This window comes from Callorhinus ursinus, unplaced genomic scaffold (genome assembly GCF_003265705.2).
Source record: "Callorhinus ursinus isolate GAN/ISIS: 27379988/994484 unplaced genomic scaffold, GSC_fseal_2.0 scaffold618, whole genome shotgun sequence".
Classification (NCBI taxonomy): domain Eukaryota; kingdom Metazoa; phylum Chordata; class Mammalia; order Carnivora; family Otariidae; genus Callorhinus; species Callorhinus ursinus.
Window position 1 is genome coordinate 1 of NW_027397673.1, and position 20,094 is coordinate 20,094.

At 36.3% G+C, this 20,094-nt stretch overlaps 1 protein-coding gene across 6 annotated transcripts; it reads right to left on the reverse strand.

Moving 5' to 3' along the window:
* Nucleotides 1–3,971: 3,971 nt before the first annotated feature.
* On the reverse strand, nucleotides 3,972–20,088 carry LOC112818737 (putative coiled-coil domain-containing protein 144B). 6 transcript variants are annotated; one of them, XM_073890526.1, is made up of 5 exons: nucleotides 19,085–20,088; nucleotides 15,401–15,558; nucleotides 6,846–7,013; nucleotides 4,515–4,548; nucleotides 3,992–4,162 (listed from the first exon to the last, which is right to left on the reverse strand). In XM_073890526.1, the coding sequence occupies exons 1-5, from the start codon at nucleotides 19,568–19,570 to the stop codon at nucleotides 4,007–4,009; spliced, it is 1,002 nt and encodes a 333-aa protein (XP_073746627.1). In that variant the 5' UTR covers nucleotides 19,571–20,088; the 3' UTR covers nucleotides 3,992–4,006. The 6 variants fall into 6 exon arrangements, with proteins under 6 accessions (XP_073746630.1, XP_073746627.1, XP_073746626.1 ...); XM_073890525.1 differs by having other exon boundaries at nucleotides 6,846–7,016; nucleotides 19,085–20,082; XM_073890530.1 differs by having other exon boundaries at nucleotides 6,846–7,016; nucleotides 18,614–19,215.
* Between the last annotated feature and the right edge of the window lie 6 nt (nucleotides 20,089–20,094).

The following is a 20,094-nucleotide window of genomic DNA, read 5'->3' on the forward strand; positions in this document are numbered from 1 at the left end:
TAGCACAACTAAAGAGTTATAGCTAGAGTAAGCAAAATACACACATATGCATACTCACATAAATAAAACAAAATCATAAAAATTACTTGATTAATCTAAAATTAGATTTTAGATTAAATTTTTTAAGATTTTTTTAGATTTTTAAAATTTTTTTAGATTTTTTAAATCTTTTTAGATTTAATTAAAATTAGATTTTAATTAAAATTAAAAAGCAGAAAAAGAAGAGAATAGGAGCACAAAGCAGAAAGGACAAATGGAAGTCAAACGATATGATGACAGATTCAAATCAACTACTTCAATAATCACATTAAATGAAAATGGTCCAAAAGCATCAATGAAACGGCAGACTGTCAAAATGGATGAAAAAGGAAGACCCAAGTATATGCCACCTATTAAAAAAATCACACCTTAAGTATAAAGACACAAATTTTTTAAAAGGCCACAAATATGATAGACCACACTAACAACTTGACAAAAGGCGGCTGAGCCTGAGTGGCTATACTAATACCAGACAAAATAGATTTCAAAGCAAAACACATTAGCAGCAATAAATAAGGTCATTTTATATGATAGAAGGGTCAATTAAAAGAAGCATAACAAACCCAAATGTTTATGCATCTATTAATAGGTTCAAAATACATAAAGCAAAAATCGATAGCATTACAGAGAAACAGGCAAATTCACAATTATAGTCTGAGATTTCAATAGGCAGAAAATCAGCAAGGATATAGTAGACTGGAACACCACCATTCTTCTCAAGTATCCATGGAACACTTACCAAAAGAGACTATATTTTGGGTCACAAAATAAATTCTAATAAAAGGAGTAAGTCAAAAGGACTGAAAGTCATAAAAGTGTGCTCTGTGACCACAAACTAATTAACACACATCTAAATAATCCCTAGGTCATGGCACCTGGGTGGCTTAATTGATTAGGCATCTGCCTTCAGCTCAGGTCATAATCTCAGGGTCCTGGGATCAAGCCCCATATGTGGCTCCCTGCTCAGAGGGGAGGCTACTTCCCCTCCAGCTCATGCTCTCTCTCTCACACACATAAATAAAATCTTTAAATAACCCCTGGATCAAAGAAGTAATGACAAAAGAAATTAGAAAGTATTCTGAACTAAATACACATATTAGAATTTCTGAAATCTTGCTATACTAGCACTCATATGAATATTTACAACATTGAGTGTATATATTAAAAAAGAAGAAAATTCTCAAATTGATGGCCTTTGCCTCCACCTTAAGAAATCAGTAAAACAGTAGTTAGTTTAATAACCTTTGGTTATGAAGAAAATCTAACAGAATTTTTTAAAAACCTACTAGAACTAATAAATGAACTCATCAAGTTTGGAGGATACAAAATCATTATACAAAAATCAACTGTATTTCTACATATTAGCAATGGACAAAAATTAAAATTTAAGAATTAAAAATTAATTTTAATTATTAATTAAAAAATTGAAACTGTATTGAAAAATAAAAAATAACCACAGGTAATAACATAAAAGATAGAAAGACCTATACACTAAAAACTACAAAATATTACCAAGAAAATTAAAGAAGACTTATGTAAATGGAGAGATATACTCTGGTCACGGTTGAAAAATTCAATATTGTTAAGATTAATCTGTAGATTCAACATAATCAAAACCTGATCTCCAGAAGACCACCAGAGTTGTTTTTTTTTTTTGAGAAACTGACAAACTGATTCTAAAATTCATGTGGAAAAAATAAATAAAATAAATACAATTGATGATCTGGAAACACAAAGGATCTAGAATAGAATAGCAAAGAACCCTGAAAAAGAACAAAACTGGAGGACTAACACTAACCACCTGATTTCAAAAATTATCATAAATTCATAGTAATTAAAACAGCATGACATTGACATAAAGAAGGCCCAAGAGAGGGGTCCATAAATAAACCCACACACATATGGTCAAGTAGTCCTGACAAAGACACAATGGCAGGAAGTGGAGAAAACATAGCCTTTTCAACAAATGGTGCTGGAACAACTGGATATCCATATGCAAAAAGAATGAACCTGGATCCATACTATGCATCATAAATAAAAAAAAGAATAGAGAATGGGGGTGCCTGGGTGTCTCAGTTGGCTGAGTGTCTGCCTTGGCTCAGGTCATGTTCCCAGGGTCCTGGGATCGAGCCCCATGTCCAGCTCTCTGCTGAGCAGGGACCCTGCTTTTCTCTCTCCCTCAGCCTGCCGTTCCCCCTCCTCATGCTCTCTCTCTGTAAAATTAAATAAATATCATCTTAAAAAAGAATACAAAATGATGACATGGATCACATGGATCACAGATCTAAATGTAAGACCTAAAATTATAAAACTTTGTTTTTAAACTACGAAACTTCTAAAAGAAAGCATGAGAGAAAACCTCTGACTTTGTGCTAGGCAAAGATTTCTTAGCTAGGAACGCCGAAAGCAAAAATCCATAGAAGAACAAATGGATAAACCGGATTTCATCAAAAAGAAAAACTGCTCTTCAAAAGAAACTGTTGAGAGAATGAAAAGTCACAGATTGGGAGAAAATATAGGTGAGGGGCGCCTGGGTGGCTCGGTCATTAAGTGTCTGCCTTCAGCTCAGGTCATTATCCCGGGGTCCTGGGATCGAGCCCCGCATCTGGCTTCCTGCTCAGCGGAGAGTCTGCTTCTCCCTCTCCCACTCCCCCTGCTTGTGTTCCCTCTCTAGCTGTCTCTCTCTCTGTCAAATTATAAATAAAATCTTAAAAAAAATATATAGGTGATAAAGGAACTATATCTAGAATATACAAAGAATTCTCAAAACTCAACAAATAAGAAAACAACCTAATTTTTAAAATGACAAAGGATTTGGATAGTTCAAAGCAGATATACAGATGGCAAATAAGCACATGAAAATACACTCAACATTATCAGTTATTAGGGAAATGTATATTAAAACCATAATGATATATATATTGCATACCCATCAGAATGGCTAAGATTTAAAAAACTGACAATACTAATTGTTCATGAATATACAGGGAGAATTAAGAACTCTCATACACTGCTGGTGGGAATGGAAAATGGTACAACTACTTTAGAAAACAATTTGGCAGTTTCATGATAAGGGAATATAAAGAGACATGAGACTTACGGGTGATAGATATGTCAACTGCCTGAATTACGGTTATGTTTTCATAGGCATATACATATGTCAAAACTATCAAAATATACACTTCCTATATGTGCAGTTTACCTAACTAAAGCTGTTAGGGGAAAAAAAAAGCTCTACTATAGAAAAAAACATCGAAAACAGTGGCTGAGACACAGATGGAAAGAAGGATCTGAAACAGGGGTGCCTGGGTGGCTCAGTTGTTAAGCGTCTGCCTTCGGCTTAGGTCATGATCCCAGAGTCCTGGGATCGAGGCCCGCATCTGGCTCCCTGCTCCGCGGGGAGCCTGCTTCTCCCTCTCCCACTCCCCCTGCTTGTGTTTCCTCTCTCGTTGTGTCTCTCTCTGTCAAATAAATAAAATTTAAAAAAAAAAATTAAAAAAAAAAAAGAAGGATATGAAACAATACAAGATGAAGCTAGAGCACTGTGGTCTTTCACCATAAAGCAATGAGAAGAAATAGCTAAACTTTAAGCAAGGGGGTAATGTGATGAAACATGAATTTTTAAAAATTATGATAACTACGGTTGGTTGCAGTGGAGACCAAGATTCTGGGAGGTGGAATGACAGGGAAAACAGTCCTGAGGTTATTTCAGTATTCTAGGAGAAAAATAATGGTAACCAGACCTTGGGTGAAGGCACAGAAGAGAAGCAGAGTTAACAACACATCACGTGTGCCATTCCCATGACAAAACATAGAGTGGAAACTATAGCCCTTTGGCTGAGAGTATTCAACAGTTCTCTGTTTTCATATAAAACGTATTTCTGAGATGAGTACCGCATGAGTGTTGTGTGCTACAGCACTATACAAGATGTGCACGTATTACTACGGTGATATACGTACAAAGGCTTTATATTGATACAATGGTCCTACCTTTACAATCCTTGCCAACTTGTGCAGGGAGCGACACGCAACTCATATAATTAGAGCAAGGCAACTTGGAATCCTCTGAAGCTGATGACTCAGTTAAGTCAAGGTCATCCATAAAATTCATTTGCTTTTTGACCTACAAATAAAAAATACCATTTCAAAATGTCCCCCAAATATTCATGAAATATACCAAGTGTAGAGAGATGATCAATACCCATCTTTTTATAGGAGCAAAAACATAGGTACTTTTTAAAAGAACTGATTTTTATCAAAATGACCTTTATCAATAATTAGTACTTCTGAATAACTTTTTCACAATAAATGTCTATACAACAAAGGAAGATTTTCTATTTTTTCACTATACCTTTCCTAAAGTAATTTCTTACCATGGAATACCATTTCTAATAAGTATTATTTATCAAAGTAATATAAGAAAGTGAAAATTAAAAAATTCATAAATGAAATAAAATTATATATATATTTTTTACCTCTTTCTTTTCATGAGATCTTTTCTTTGCAGGTCTAAGAAAAAAAAAACAATTCCTTTCAGGCAAGTATTAAATACTTAAAATACAAAGAATATCTAAATCATAGCTAAACAATATTATTAATAATATTAACAAAGCATTAAATTTAGATAAAATGGACAAAAAGCAAAGGAAAATCATGTTACTTGCATTATTTGATACGAAGAAATATACCACATTTTTTGTTGTCATTTTCAATAAAAACAAGCTTTTACTGGCTCTAAAAACTATCTGGAAAGTGCAAGTTAAGTTCTTATATGAAAGAAACCCTTTTTTAACAATCATGATACTAGTGTTTTGAGGATTTACTGTGCAACTACTATGCCTCATTATGAACGCTGTACACATCCTAAAAGTATTTTAAGCCTCACAACAATCTTATAAACATAGGTAATCATATTAGGTATTTTACACAGGAAGAAAATGAGGCACAGAAATAAGTAACTTCCCCAAGCCCATACAGCTGGTCAGGAGTAGACCCAGAATTCAAATCCAGGATATGTGCCTTCAAAAACATGTGTTTTACAGTATGTGGTGAAAGTAATATTTAAGTCTTTCTAAGTAATATGATAGCAAATGAACCTACTATTATTCCATTTCTAGCTATAATTATACTCTATGAATCTTACACATATTTTTTAAAATAAAAAGACTTCATACCTAGGCAATATTGAAAATCCACTTTCAATAAACTAAAGATCTGCTTCTTCTAAAGAAGTTCATCAATGGCATTCATTTATTCATTCAACGGTTTATTCACAAATACATACTTATGGAGCACACAGTATGTGTCAATGACACTGTTGGTACAGGAACCATGGCTTTTATAATTTAGAACTTTTATAATCTAAAATAATCTATGATAGATTAATAGTTTATTTTTCAACTATAAATAAAGTCTTTCCCCTTTCCCCAGAATCTAAACAAATATTAACTTAATGCAACCAGATACTTCAAAGTCCCTAACAAAACCATAGCTATTCATGATACTGTCAAAGGCACTGAATATCTAAAATCATCAAGGAATGATCAGTACCACTCAAAATGGCCCAAGAGTTTGTATATTTACTATTATCTATATATTTTTAAGTCTACGAATGATAGTATCTGCACATTCAATTATATGAGAATACTCCACTGTGGAACCCATTCTGAATAAACAACTTCTTGCCACGGGCACCTGGGTGGCTCAGTCGTTAAGCATCTGCCTTCGGCTCAGGTCATGGTCCCAGGGTCCTGGGATCAAGCCCCACATCAGGCTCCCTGTTCAGCGGGAGTGTGCTTTTCCCTCTCCCACTCTCCCTGCTTGTGTTTCCTCTCTCGCTATGTCTCTGTCCAAAAAATAAAATCTTAAAAAAAACAAACAAAAAAACCACCTCTTGCCACAAAACTACACGAATAGGAGTACTAAGGACAATTACTGTAATCTTTAAAAGATAATGTAATACAGGAGCGCCTGGGTGGCTCACTCATTAAGCATCTGCCTTCGGCTCAGGTCATGGTCCCGGGGTTGTGGGATCAAGTCCCACATCAGGCTCCCTGCTCGCCGGGGACCCTGCTTCTCCCTCTCCCTCTGCCTGCCGCTCCCCCTGCTTGTGCATTCTCTCTCTCTGTGTCAAGCAAATACAAAAATCTTAAATAGGGGTGTCTGGGTGGCTCAGTCTTTAGGCGTCTGCCTTCGGCTCAGGTCATGATCCCGGGATCCTGGGATCCAGTCCCACATCGGGCTCCCTACTGGGCAGGGAGCCTGCTTCTCCCTCTGCCTCTGCCTCTGCCTGCCGCTCCCCCAGCTTGTACTCTCTCTCTCTCTGGCAAATAAAAAATAAAAAATCTTAAAAAAAAAAAAAAAAGATAATGTAATACAATCAATAAGCTTTCTAATATTTGGAAATGCAAACAAAATTAAATAACCATGTCTATCTCTATTGGATCATCTCCAGCAGCATACAAATGTACTCTAAAAACTCCCAACTTAAAATAAAAAAAGAAAGACAATTCCCTTGACTTCCACATTCTTTCTCAGTTATCATCCATTTCTCTATTACCTTTCCCCATAAAAATTCTCTAAGGAGTTGTTTCGACTTATCCATTACAGTCCAGCTTCCATGGTGACTACTGAAACTGCTCCTTGTCAGAGTCCCTTGTCCTCATCTTAACCTTTCAAGCCGTGTGTCTGATATACTTGACTATTTCCTGCCTGAGCCTGTACCTACACTACAGCATTTTATTTCCAGAAAAAGTAATCACTGCTAAACTTCCTTCAGAGGGAAATGAAGAATTTATAGCTTTTACCTTCCTTCATCCTGATCCATTTCACCTGAAGTGCTCTCATCATTCACTTGTAGTGGACACGAAGTTAGGGAATCGGCCTTCTCAAGCCCTGGCGTAATCACAGATACTTTTGATGTCCATTTTTCATTTTCATCTTTCCTTACTTCCTTCATATGCAAACCAGGATCACTACTTTTAAAAATCCAGTTAAAATATCCATTAAAAAACCAATGTTTTCTAATAATTTTAAGGGTAAAGAATAAAAACAATTTTTTTGTAAAATTCTGTTAGCCAGCTCAACTGGCATTTATTAATTCACAGAACAGTTATGAAATCCAACCATATACAAGGAAATACACATCCCTTGCTTCAAAGTCAGATACATATACAACTACAATACAGTGTCATTTGTGGGGACAAAACTGCTATGGATCTCTTTGTAGGAGCTGTGGAATCAAGGACCATACAGCAAGGGACCTCGGAAAAGTCTTGCCTACCCATGCATCAGGTGACGGGCACACTCACTACATTCCCAGCTGTGGACCCAGCAATAGCCCATAAACCGGTTCCAGCCCCTTCCTCTCAGCCACATCTGGGAGCCCCTGGGAAACACGGTCTTAGATAATCACCCATGGATGAGAGAGACTTTTTGGAAAACCAGGTTTCCTGCAGAAAAGTTCCAGCACACCACCAGAGCAAAAAAAAATATCAGGTTTGGACACATTGGAAAGGTAGTCATCAAAGGCTACTTCAAATGCAAAGACAGCAATGCAAAACTTCAAAGAATATAAAAAGTCAAGGATATAGGACACCAAATCTTCCAGTAATTGATCTCAAACACATGGAGATCTGTAATTTATCCAAAAAAGAATTCAAAATAGCACTTTTAAGGAAACTTAATGACCTACAAGAGAACACAAAAAGCCAATTCAGGGCTCCTTGGGTGGCTCAGTCAGGTGAGCGTCTGACTCTTGGTTTTGTCTTAGGTCATGATCTCAGGGTCATGAGATCCAGCTGTGCATCCTGCTTCCACTCAGTGCAGAGTCTTTTGTCCCTCTCCCTCTGCTATTCCCCCCACTCACACACACACTCTCTCTAAAATAAATAAATAAAATCTTAAAAAAAAAGCCAATTAAATACAATGTGAAAAACACTATATGAATAAAATGAGAAGTTTAATAAAGCGTTGGAAGGGCACCTGGGTGGCTCAGTCAGTTAAGTGTCTGACTCTTGATTTCGGCTCAGGTCATGATCACAGGGTCGTGGGATCGAGCCCCAGGTCTGCTTGACAGTCTCTCACCCTCTCTCTGTCTCTCCCCCGACTTGCTCTCTCTCTCTCCCTCAAATAAATAAATAAAATCATTTTTTAAAAAAAGAGCTGGAAATACTAAAAAAAAAAAATTAAAAATTCTGGAGCTGAATAATCTAGTGAATGAAATGCAAAAAAGCAATAGAAATCACTGACAGGAAAATGGATCAAAAAAAATCTGTGAATTTAAATTTTCAAATTTTAAAACTTTCAAATTATCCAATCAAGGAGGTGAAAGATATGTACACTAAAAACGACAAGACTTTGATTAAAGAGAGAACAGAGACACAAATAGGAAGATACCTCGTTGTTTATGGATTGGAAAAATTGATATTAAATATCCACATTATTCAAAGCCATCTATAGATTCAATGAAATATCTGTCAAAATTCCAGTGACATTTTGCACAGAAATAGGAAAAACAATCCTTAAATTTGTATGGAACAAAAAGGACCCCAAACAGCCAAAGCAGCCCTGAGAGAGAACAACAAAGGTGGAAGCATCACACTTCCTGTTTTCAAACTGTTACAAAGCTGTAGTCACCAAAACAGTATATGGAACCTGCATAAAAACAAACACAAAGACCAATGAAACAGAATCAAGAATCCAAAAATAAACCCATGCATATAGTCAAGAACACTCAAACAAGAAAAGATAATCTCTTCAATAAATGATGCTGAGAAAACTGGATATTCACATGCAAAAGAATGAAACTGGACCCCTAACTTACACCACTCACAAAAATTAACCCAAACTGGATTAAAGACTCACATGTACAACCTTAAGGCATAAAACTCCTACAAGAAAACACTCCCTGACGTTGATCTTGGCAATGATTTTGGATATGACATCCAAAGTACAAGCAACCAAAGCAAAAACAATGGAACAATGTTTCTCCACAGCAAAAGAAACAAGCAACACTCTAGTTCCATTTACGTCAAGTATAGGGGAAGGAAGGGAAAAATAAGATAAAAACAGAGAGGGTGGCAAACCATAAGAGACTCTTAACTATAGGAAACAAACTGAGGGCTGCTGGAGGGGAGGTGCGTGGGAAGACGGTGTAACTGGGTGATGGGCATTAGGGAGGGCACTTGTGATGAGCATTGGGTATTGCATGCGAGGGATGAGTCACTAAAGTCCAGCCCTGAAACTAATAATACAATATATGTTAACTAACTTGAACTTAAGTAAAATCTAAAAAACAAAAAAGAAACAAATAACATAATGAAAAGGCAACCTACAGAATGGAAGAAAATATCTGCAAACCACATATCTGAAAAAAGGCTAATATCTAAAATATATGAGGAATTCATACAATTCAACAGCAAAAAACAAATCCTTCAAATAAAAACTCAGCAAAGCACCTTTACAGACAACTTTCCTCAGAAGATATGCAAATGGCCAACGGTACCGAAAAAGGGGCTCAACATCACTATTCATCAGGGAAACGCAAATCAAAACCACAATCATATATCACCTCACACCTGTTAAATGGCTTTCATCAAAAAGACAAGAGATACCACTGGCAAAGATGTACAGAAAAGGGAATCCTTGTACACTGTTACAGGACTGTAAACTGGTACAGCCACTATGCAAAACACTGTGGAGGTTCCTCAAAAAACTAAAAACAGAACTATCATATGATGCAGTAATCCCATTTCTGGGAACGTTTCTGATGGAAACGAAATCATTATCTCGAAGAGGTATCTGCACCCCTGTTTATTGCAGCATTATTTACAATAGCCAAGACAGGGAAGCAACCTAAGTGTCCATCAATGGATCCATGGGTTTAAAAACTGTGGTATATATTTACAACGGAATATTTTAGCCACAAAAAAGAGGGAAACCTTGCCATTTGTGATAACATAAATGAACCTTGAGGGAATTATGCTAAATGAAATAAGTCACATGAAAAGACAAATACTATATGATCTGACTTACATGTAGAATCTTAAAAAAAACAAATTTACACCCTGGTGCTTGCCAGGGGTAGAAGGCTGTGGGAAATGGGTAAATACTGGCCAAGGATACAAACTTCCTGTTACAAGATTAGTAAGTTCTGAGGGTCTAATGTACGGAATAGTGATTACAGTTAACAATACTGTAATATATATTTGAAAGTCACTAAGAGAGTTGATAAAAAAGAAATAATTATGTGAGATGGAGTTATTAACACTCTTACCATTTTACAATATAAAAGTGTATTAAATTAATATACGTATACCTTAGACTTACACTGTTAACTGTCAATTATACCTCAATAAATCTGGAGAAAATTCAAAAATACTCATATGTCATTATATATATCACTCAAAAATAGCAATAACCTAGTTAATTTTGTTTGAAAATAAAACGATTTAGGGGTGCCTGGGTGGCTCAGTTGGTTAAGTGTCTCTGTTGGCTCAGGTCATAATCTCCAGGTCCTGGGATCTACCCCTGCATCAGGCTCCCCACTGAGCTTCTACCTCTCCCTTTGCCCCTCCCTCCTGCTTGTGCGCTCACTCTCGCTCTCTTTCTCTCTCTCTCACAAATAAATAAAAAAAAATTTTTAATTTTTTTAAAGAAAATGATTTGGTGACTTTTGTATACTTTTAGCCAAGTATTTAATCCTAATATAAAAAGCTAGATTTATCAACAGAAAATTATAATTACTTTCATGGACTAAATGTATGCAAGAGAATATCAGCAGCATATAGCTACATAAATTTACAAAAAGAATGAAATTTCCCACAGATTATTAATTTAGGAATTAAACATGAGCCCCTAAGAGCACTGGAAACAAAAACAGAGCCCAGCAATTATTGTTTTAAAACTGTTACACAGATAACTCTTCTAGTTAAAATTTAACATCCAAAAAAGAAGGATCTTCCTGAAGGCAATTACTGAACCATTCTTCTTAACCCAAATCTCAAAATTAAATCTATAATTACAGAATATGAAATAGCTTTCATTTTGAACACAGTTGATAGAAGCAACTTTTAAATAGAAAATATCTAGTTAAAGTCACCTCAAACCTGGGGGGGGGACCCAAATATGAAGCCATGGGAATAGAAGCCAGCACAACCAGTTTTAAATGTGTGTGACTGATCAACGCCCACTGGCCTCACTCACCAACCAAACAGTGTCAGCTCCTCCCTTCTCAAAGAAAGCCAGTAGGAGACAAAACCATTCCATACACATGCCTCACGTGCCAACCAATCAACAACAGTCTCACCCAAATTATCATGGTGTTTCACATGATGACAAACCACTTAACTCTCTGAAAGTCCCCCAAAGCTTAAACTCTACTCTTCCCAAAACCCTATATAAGAATAGCAGACTGCTCTGTCAGAGAAGACTCTAAGCGACCAGCAAAGATCTATCTTACTAGTAGCCAATAAATTCCAACTTCATCTTTTTATTTCAGATATTGAGGGCTCATAATCCTTTGGCAAGAATTTTTAAAGTCCTATAATTTGCCACCATATTTCATTTTCCTTAATAAAATATAAATGAAGTTTGCTATTCCTCTGATCCATTTTATCATAATTAAAACTAACATAAATACCAGTAAAAGAATAAATAGCAAGTAACCACAACATTGGGCCCCCCAAAAATAAAAAAAAAATTGCATACAACTGACAGATTAAATTGTCAGAATGGACCCATATCAAACTTCCTTTTTGTTTAAGTGAGAGTTAGTATTATGTTAAAAAACAATACATGCAGGTGAAACTCCATGCACTCAATAAACATTTGCTGAATAGAACTGTATACGCTAGGACGTTTTCTAGGCACTGTGGATGTGGCGATGAACAGATAAAAATCCTACTCATGAGTGAAGTAAACACAGTAACAATAAACTACACAGGCAAGATCGTACTAGAGGAGAAAAACTAAAGGAGAGAAATAAAATTTTGATGTGCCGTAGGGAAAGAGGTAATCAGGATAACCAAGAAAGGCCTTGCTAAGAAAGTAACTTTTAAGCACAAAATTGAAGGGGAAAAAAAAAAAAGGGAAGGAGCAAGGAGCAAGGAAGCCATGAGGGTATTGGAGGGAAAAGCACTCCAGAGTCAACAGCAAGGACAGAGGGATGCTCGAAGTGTTTGTAGTGAGGGGGAAAAAGTGAGAAATTCAGTGTGGCTGGACAGCGTGAAAGGGACAGAAAATAGGAGTGAGGCAGTAAGGGATAGGGCGAGACCAAGATGAACAGATCATACAAGGCCTTGTAGGTGTTACAAAGAACTTTGGCATGTACTCTGAGTGAAATAGGAGGCAATTGGGCTTTGAGCAGAGGAAGACATAATCTGACTTATGTTTTAATAGATCCACTGTGTTTAGAATTAATGGAAACAGAGAAAAGACAAAAGAACAAACAAGAAGACCAATTAGTTAATTATTACACTTATACACACAACAGATGATAGTGGCTTGGTCATGGAAGATGTGTTTGGCTTCTGGATATATTTTGAAGGAAGACCTGACAAGATCTGCTGACAGATTAGATGTGACAAGTATGAAAAAGAAAAAGACATGAGTCAAAGATGATACCAAGTTTTCTGGCAGAACAACTAGAAAAACTATCATTAACTCAATTAGGAAAGACAAGAAGGGCAGGTATAAAAAAGAATATCAGTAGTTCGATTTTGGACATGTTAAGTTCGTAAAACCCAAGAGCTATCCCAAAGAGACATCAAATAGGCAGTTTGATATGTAGGTCTGGAATTACGCAGAGAAATTTGGGCTGGAGATAGAAACTTGAAGATCATTAGAACATACAAGATAGTAAAAGTCAAGAGAAGGAAAATCAAGGACTGATTCCTGGAAGATGTCAATGTGTAAGTAAGAGGTGGGGGATGACGAGAAAGCAGCAAATTAGGCTGAGATGTACAGACTAGGAAGGCAGGGGGTAAACCAGGTGAGTGAGTGATATCCTGGAAGCTCAGTGAACACAGAATTTTGGAGAAGAGAGTTCTCCATTGGGTCAAATATTGCTGATAGGTTAAAAAAAAGGGGATCCAAGAAATTATGTCTAGATTTATTAAAATGAAAATCAGTGGAAACCTTTGTAAAATCAATTCTGGAGTAGTGGGACTGAAAATTACTAGAGAGATTTCAAGAGTGAATAGGAGGTAAATCCGGATCAGTGAGTGTCCATGGTTCTTTTAAGGATTTTATAGCTAAGAGGAAAGATCATAGATGATTTAATTTTCTTGTTTACTTCAATCCTTACACAATGATGATGTAGTATTTTTGTAATATAGTTTGTAATATAGTTTTTTAAATTACATACATGTAGCACTAAATGTTTTTTAAAAAAATGCCAGACCAAGGGGGCACCTGGGTGGCTCAGTCGGTTAAACCTCTTGATTTTGGCTCAGGTCATGATCTCTCGGTTGTGCGATCGAGCCCCGCCTGGGGCTCTGCTCTCAGTGCCAAGTCCGCTTGTCCCTCTCCCTCACCACGCACTCTCTCTCTCTAATATAAATAAAATCTTAAAAAAAAAAAAAGGCAGACCAGGCCATTAAATAATTCACAAAATTATACAAAAAAATCCTTAAAAATTTTCTAGATATATTACATATATATATTATATAACCTATAATCATTTTTTCTCATGCTTAGAAAGACCACAGAAAAACTATTAAGTTTCAACAGCAATATTTCATGCTTGATAAACATCATCTAACTCTAGGATATATCCAAAATAATTAATCATATAAAAATTCTACAGGAGGGATGCCTGGGTGGCTCAGTTGTTAAGCGTCTGCCTTCAGCTCAGGTCATGGTCTCAGGGTTCTGGGATCGAGCCCCACATCGGGCTCCCTGCTCGGTGGGAAGCCTGCTTCTCCCATTCCCGCTCCTCCTGCTTGTGTTCCCTCTCTCGCTGTCTCTCTCTCTGTCAAATTAATAAATAAAATCTTTAAAAAATTAAATTAAATTAAAAAAATTAAAAAAAATAAAATTCTATAAGAGAAGTATAAGGGGTTTGGAATGCAGAAAATATTCCTATTCTGTAAACTGAATTTTCCTAAATTATATAATATGAAGTCACTGTTGAAAAATTTGGTGTGGTACATATAGAAATATATTCTCTTTAAAAAGGAAGGTTAATAGCATGCATGCAAGGTACCTTAAAAAGATTCACTGCATTAGCAACATCTTGCTTTATACCACAAGGATCATCAAATATAGAATATGGGACAAGTTGACATACGAAATCTCTTGGTAATATTCAGATCAATTTGAGGGTCCAACATTTGAACACTCAAGCTCAACGGAACCAAAACCAAAAACCTAATACCTAGCAATTTTGTTGGTAATAAGATAGAGTGCCAGTGTAGCAGGTAACTTCCTTTTGCAACTCTGCAGATATTAAAAGTATTCTGAAATTTGCATAACACATGACATCAAACCGAACACTTTAAATATACTTTGTTAACAATCAGTACACTGTCGACCTAAACTCCTTTTTTCAAATGGTCGCATATTACATTGTTTTATACGGGTGACAACTTACTTCCTTATCGACAGATATTTAGACTATCTCCAACTTTTTGAGATGAGAATGCTATACAAAATATCCTTAATATATGTGTCATATTTTATATATATAATAATGTACAATAAATGTCCTTAGAATGTGTTTGTGTGTGTGTGTGTGTGTGTGTGTGTGTGTGTGTGTATTTACAACAGTCATGTTTTCCTAGAGGATCTAGTCCTGGCAATGAAGCGTTGGAATAAAGGGACAGCAAATGGGGCGCCTGCGTGGCTCAGTCGTTAAGCGTCTGCCTTTGGCTTAGGTCATGATCCCAGGGTGCTGGGACTGATCCCCGCATTAGGCTCCCTGCTCTGTGGGAAGCCTGCTTCTCCCTCTCCCATTCCCCCTGCTTGTGTTCCCTCTCTTGCTGTGTCTCTGTCTGTCATATAAAGAAATAAAATCTTTTAAAAAATAAATTTAAAAAAGGGACACCATATTTAAAATTTTTGAAACACACTGCTAAATCACCCTTCAGAAAGGATTTACCAATTTCATCTAACAACAGTGTATAGGAATGCCTTTCTCCTCACATTTGCTAACTTTGGTTATTATTTTTTTAATAAAATATTTATCACTATGACTGCAAAAAATGGTATCTAGTTATTTGCATTTTTCTAATTAGCACCCAGGATGGAACAGCCTTACTAAAAATATAAAATTTGTTAATCATGAATGTTAGCTCCAACTAGAATCTGTTTTATAGGAAAATAATAATTAACTACTATTTAAATATCGCTATAGGCTTACCCATCAGAATCTTCCTTTTTCCCAACAGGAAAGAGGTGGTTTTCAGTTTTTCCACTCTCTCTTTGTGGAATTAGTCCAGCAGCAGCAGCAGCGACAACACACACGTTTTCGAATACTGCCGTCCCATTACTTTGGTGTCTCCTCTTTTCTTCATTTATCTTTAATGGAAATTTGATACTAAGGATAATTGTTACTACTTTATTCATTAAAAAGAACTTTATTTAATTATACATTCTTTAAAGATTTTATTTTTTATTTATCAGAGAGAGAGCAAAGCAGGGGGAGGGAGGTGCAGACAGAGGGAGAAGCAGGCTCCCTGCTGAGCAGGGAGCCCAATTGCTGGCTCGATCCCAGGACCCTGGGATCACAACCTGAGGCAAATGCAGACTCTTAACGACTGAGGCACCCAGGCATCCCAGATCTTTTCTTCATTAATTGTAGCATTTGACTTAGTTTGTCGTAATTTTAATTGATAAAAATATTTTGTGTTTAACTTTATCATTACAAATAATTGCAATTTTTATAAATTGTGCTTCATTTCTGTTTGAATAAAAACAGCAGAATTGGAACGTGTGGGTGGCTCAGCTGGTTAAGCGTCTGCCTTCGGCTTGGGTCTGATCCAGGGTCCTGAGATCGAGCCCCGTATCAGGCTCCTTGCTCAACGGGAAGCCTGCTTCTCCCTCTGCCTGCTGCTCCTCCTGCTTGTGTTCTCTCTCTCTCTCTGACAAATAAAATCTTTAAAAAATAATTAACTAATTTGGAGAATTTTCCCAAATTTGAAAAAGGGCTTTCTTAATTTTGTATTCATATCCACGCTTTGCTCCCTACCATTCCACACCCCACCCCATCTGACCAGCAGATACAAAGAAATAAAAAGACAAAGACACAAAATGTGTTGTCTTCTGTCGTTACCACCTGGATTTTGCAAAAACAGCCAGATTTAAAGGATGTGACATTGTGGTGCTCCAGGAACAAACAGAAGGTTTCCTCTTTCTGCACTGAGCTATTTTTTCCCCAACTGCCTTTTATAGTTCTTTTTTCATTTGGATCCTAGGGTTATCAAAAAAGTGACAGTGTTCATTAAGATATATGAACCATAAAAAGCCAGATGTTAGACTTACTAAATAAAACTTTTAGTTTTTAAAAAAAAAAAAAAAAGATATATGAACCAAAGTTCACAACACAAAACGAACAGAGTGAAACTGATGTTAGTGTAGAATTTTGGGAAATGAGTAATGCTCCCCAAATTCCACATTCAATAACCATAAAATTTTATAGCTAGAGGATATAAAAGTAATTATCAACTTTAATCCTATTTTCCACTGATAAATAGGAGTAAAACCAAAAAAGGTTAATTTTGTCCAAAGTTCCTAAGGTGGCATTACCTAGCATCTTATGGCACCAAAATATATGATACGATTCTTTGATGCTGAATCAGGTAAGTTATCAAACAGATTCATTAAATTAATCAGATACATTAAAAGTATGACACTGGCACAGTAATTTAATATCTTAATTGGAGACAAGGTGCTTAGCTACCTCTTCTTTTTAAGGAGGATATCTCTAGATTTTTGTTTATTCTTAAAACTCAATTCACCTCAAAAGTCCGTTTTCTACCTTCAAGTTAAATACTGAAGGTTTCTGAAGGTTTCTGCTACCTACATTATAAAGATCATACATGTCAAAATGTACCATACGTTATTAAACTTAATAGGAAGGTTTGACTCAACAGAAACATGTGAGACCAGAGACCAAAAGAAGTGGAGGGGGGAACCTGGGTGGCTCAGTCAGTTGGGCCTCTGACTCTTGATTTTGGCTCAGCTTATGATTTCGAGGTTGTGGGATTGAGCCCCGCATCTGGCTCCATGCTCAGTGGGGAGTCTACTTCTCTCTCTCTCTCTCTCTCTCTCTCTCTCTCCATCTCTCTCTTTGCCCTTCCCCTTGCTCATGCTCTCTAAATAAATTAAAAAATCTTTAAAAAAAAGAGTCTGTTTTTAAAAAATGTGGAGGAAGAAAGTGATAATCCAAATATTTGTTATTAAAAATATCTCAAAGTGGTCCTGTCAGAATTCTAAGTTCCAAGAGTGAGTAAAAGCAGAAAAGATTGCACATACAGACCAATAGGTTTAGCTGAAATATTTGTTTATATCCTTTCCAATATTCATTGCTTCTTTCTCATTTTATTGTTTATGGAAATGAAATTTATACTTAAGCCAATAGATAAAAATAAAAACCCTAGAAATGGGGCACCTGGATGGCTCAGTGGTTGAGCGTCTGCCTTCAGCTCAGGTCATGATCCCAGGGGCCTGGGATGGAGCCCCATGTCAGGCTCCCTGCTCAGCAGAGTCTGCTTCTCCCCCTTCTCTCTCCCTCTGCCTCTCCCCCGGCTCATGCTCATGCACACACATGCGCTCTTTCTCAAATAAATAAATAAATAAATCTTTAAAAAAAAAAAAAACTAGAGATTATTATATATTTTTTAAAGATTTATTTATTTTAGAGAGAAGAGAGTGAGAGCATGAGCAGGAAGGGCAGAGGGAGAAGGACAGAGAAACTAAAGCACACTCCACGCTGAGCACAGAGCCCAACGCAGGGCTCAATCTCATGAACCTGAGATCACAACCCAAGCCAAAACCAAGAGTCGGATGCTCGACTGTGCCACCCAGATGTGCCAAGATAATTGCATTTTTTAAAGCTTTTTTTTTTTGTTAAAGATTTCATTTATTTATTTGACAGAGAGACACACAGAGAGAGAGGGAACACAAGCAGGGGGAGTGGGAGAGGGAGAAGCAGGCTTCCCACTGAGCAGGGAGCCCGATGTGGGGCTCCATCCCAGGACCCTGGGATCATGACCTGAGCCGAAGGCAGATGTTTAACGACTGAGTCACCCAAGTGACCCCTTAAGTGCATTTTTTAAGGAATTTTCTTTATGGTTACTCTGATTCATGAGGTCACATGGTGCATAGCTAAATTACTTTCCAAGTTCACATGCCACTTGGGAGACTGACGGAGGAAATTAAGGAAAACAAATCATAAGAAAGTTTTCCTGCATTCATATCATTAAGATAGCAGAAATAATCTATTTCCGAACACAATTACTATTTACACAACCCCATTTTATACACGATCTTTTTTCCTAAGTGGAAAATCAAAATGACTCAGATAACTGATAAAGAGAAAAAACAAAAGAGCAGCAGCAAAGTGAAACTCTACCCCTTTTTGATGATGAACTTTCTCTTTTTCCAAATCCAGGAAGTCTATCTGTAACATGCCTATCTCATTCTTAACCTTTTGAACATCTTGCTGTATTTCTTCTTTTAGATATACTTCTGATGTTCTGTAACTACATGGTGGAGAAGAACTCACCTTTTATACTTCGGGTTCCATACTTCTATACTTATTAGTACTGTCATTATCTGCACAGAATGGCTTCTGGAACAAGTCTTTTGTTTTCTTGTAAGTGTTTTTAACAGCAGAACTATTGTACCTTTTTATTTGAGCCATTTGTCTCATCTCATTGGAGCTGGAAAACCTTTTGTCAAAAAGGCTTTCTGAATGACTAGACTGAGGTATACGTCCAATGTCTAATTTAGAATTAGTGCTATTTTGGTTCATGCTTTTTGCCATTGGCATGTCAAGCTCTTGGTCTTCTTTCACTTCAAACATAGCGAGTGGGTTCCTTACCTTTTTATTTTCTGTATCACTTTTAAAACTCTTATTTTTGTTAAAAACAAGCTCAGTGTCTGGTTTGTTATCATTTTCACAGACCGATTTATTTTCACTTAAAGAAAAATCAGAAGATGAGTGGCAATCATATTTGAGACTAGACTTTTTTTGTTCAGGAAATGCCCGAAATACTAGAGGGACAGGCACTGCAAATGTATCCTTTTTCTCACAATCAAGTCTATCATTTGTCAAGTTAGAAGGTATTTCCATTAACTTTATTCCTTCTTTAAAGTTACCATGTAGTGACTCTTCCTTAGGATAAGGAGCAATTTTGTGTCTTTGACAAGTTTCACCAAACTTCCGCTTTAACTCGCTGGTGATGAGTTTTAAATTATTTTTCCACTCTAATTTGCCTTGTTTGATCCAGAGTTCCTCATGCTTTTGTACAGGAGGATGTTCTGAATATACAGATATATGAGCCTCTCTGTCACATTTCTTATTCATTTCTGGTTCTTGAGACTTTTTTTGCAGATGCAAAAGTGGAACATTAATTTGCTTGGTTTGATTTTCAGATACCTTTTCTGCCAGGATGTATGTTTGTAAAATAACTTTATCCTTAAGTAATCACGTATGGACAAAGAAAAATTAGAAAATAATTAAAATTTAACTGTTAGATTTCTTAATCTATGTTAAGGTGCTCCCAAGGCACTGGATTGTAACAAAGAAGTGAAAAATAACTTGCCCTAGGTTAAGACAGAAGAAAAACATAAATCCATCAACTTACTTTGTCAGTTATTTGGAAATAAACAATTCATTACATGTTACATCTACCAAAAAATGAATTAGATTATTTTTAATGTTACAAACTTAAAAACATTTTATTTCATTTTATTTCACCATACATTAAATAGAGAGCCCCTACAGTGCATCTGAGGATTCTCTTTAAAGATTAATATCTAGAGAAGAGGCAAATTTTAATTTGGAGCCAAAATCAATTAACATCAATCAGAAAGAAAATTCCTAAATCT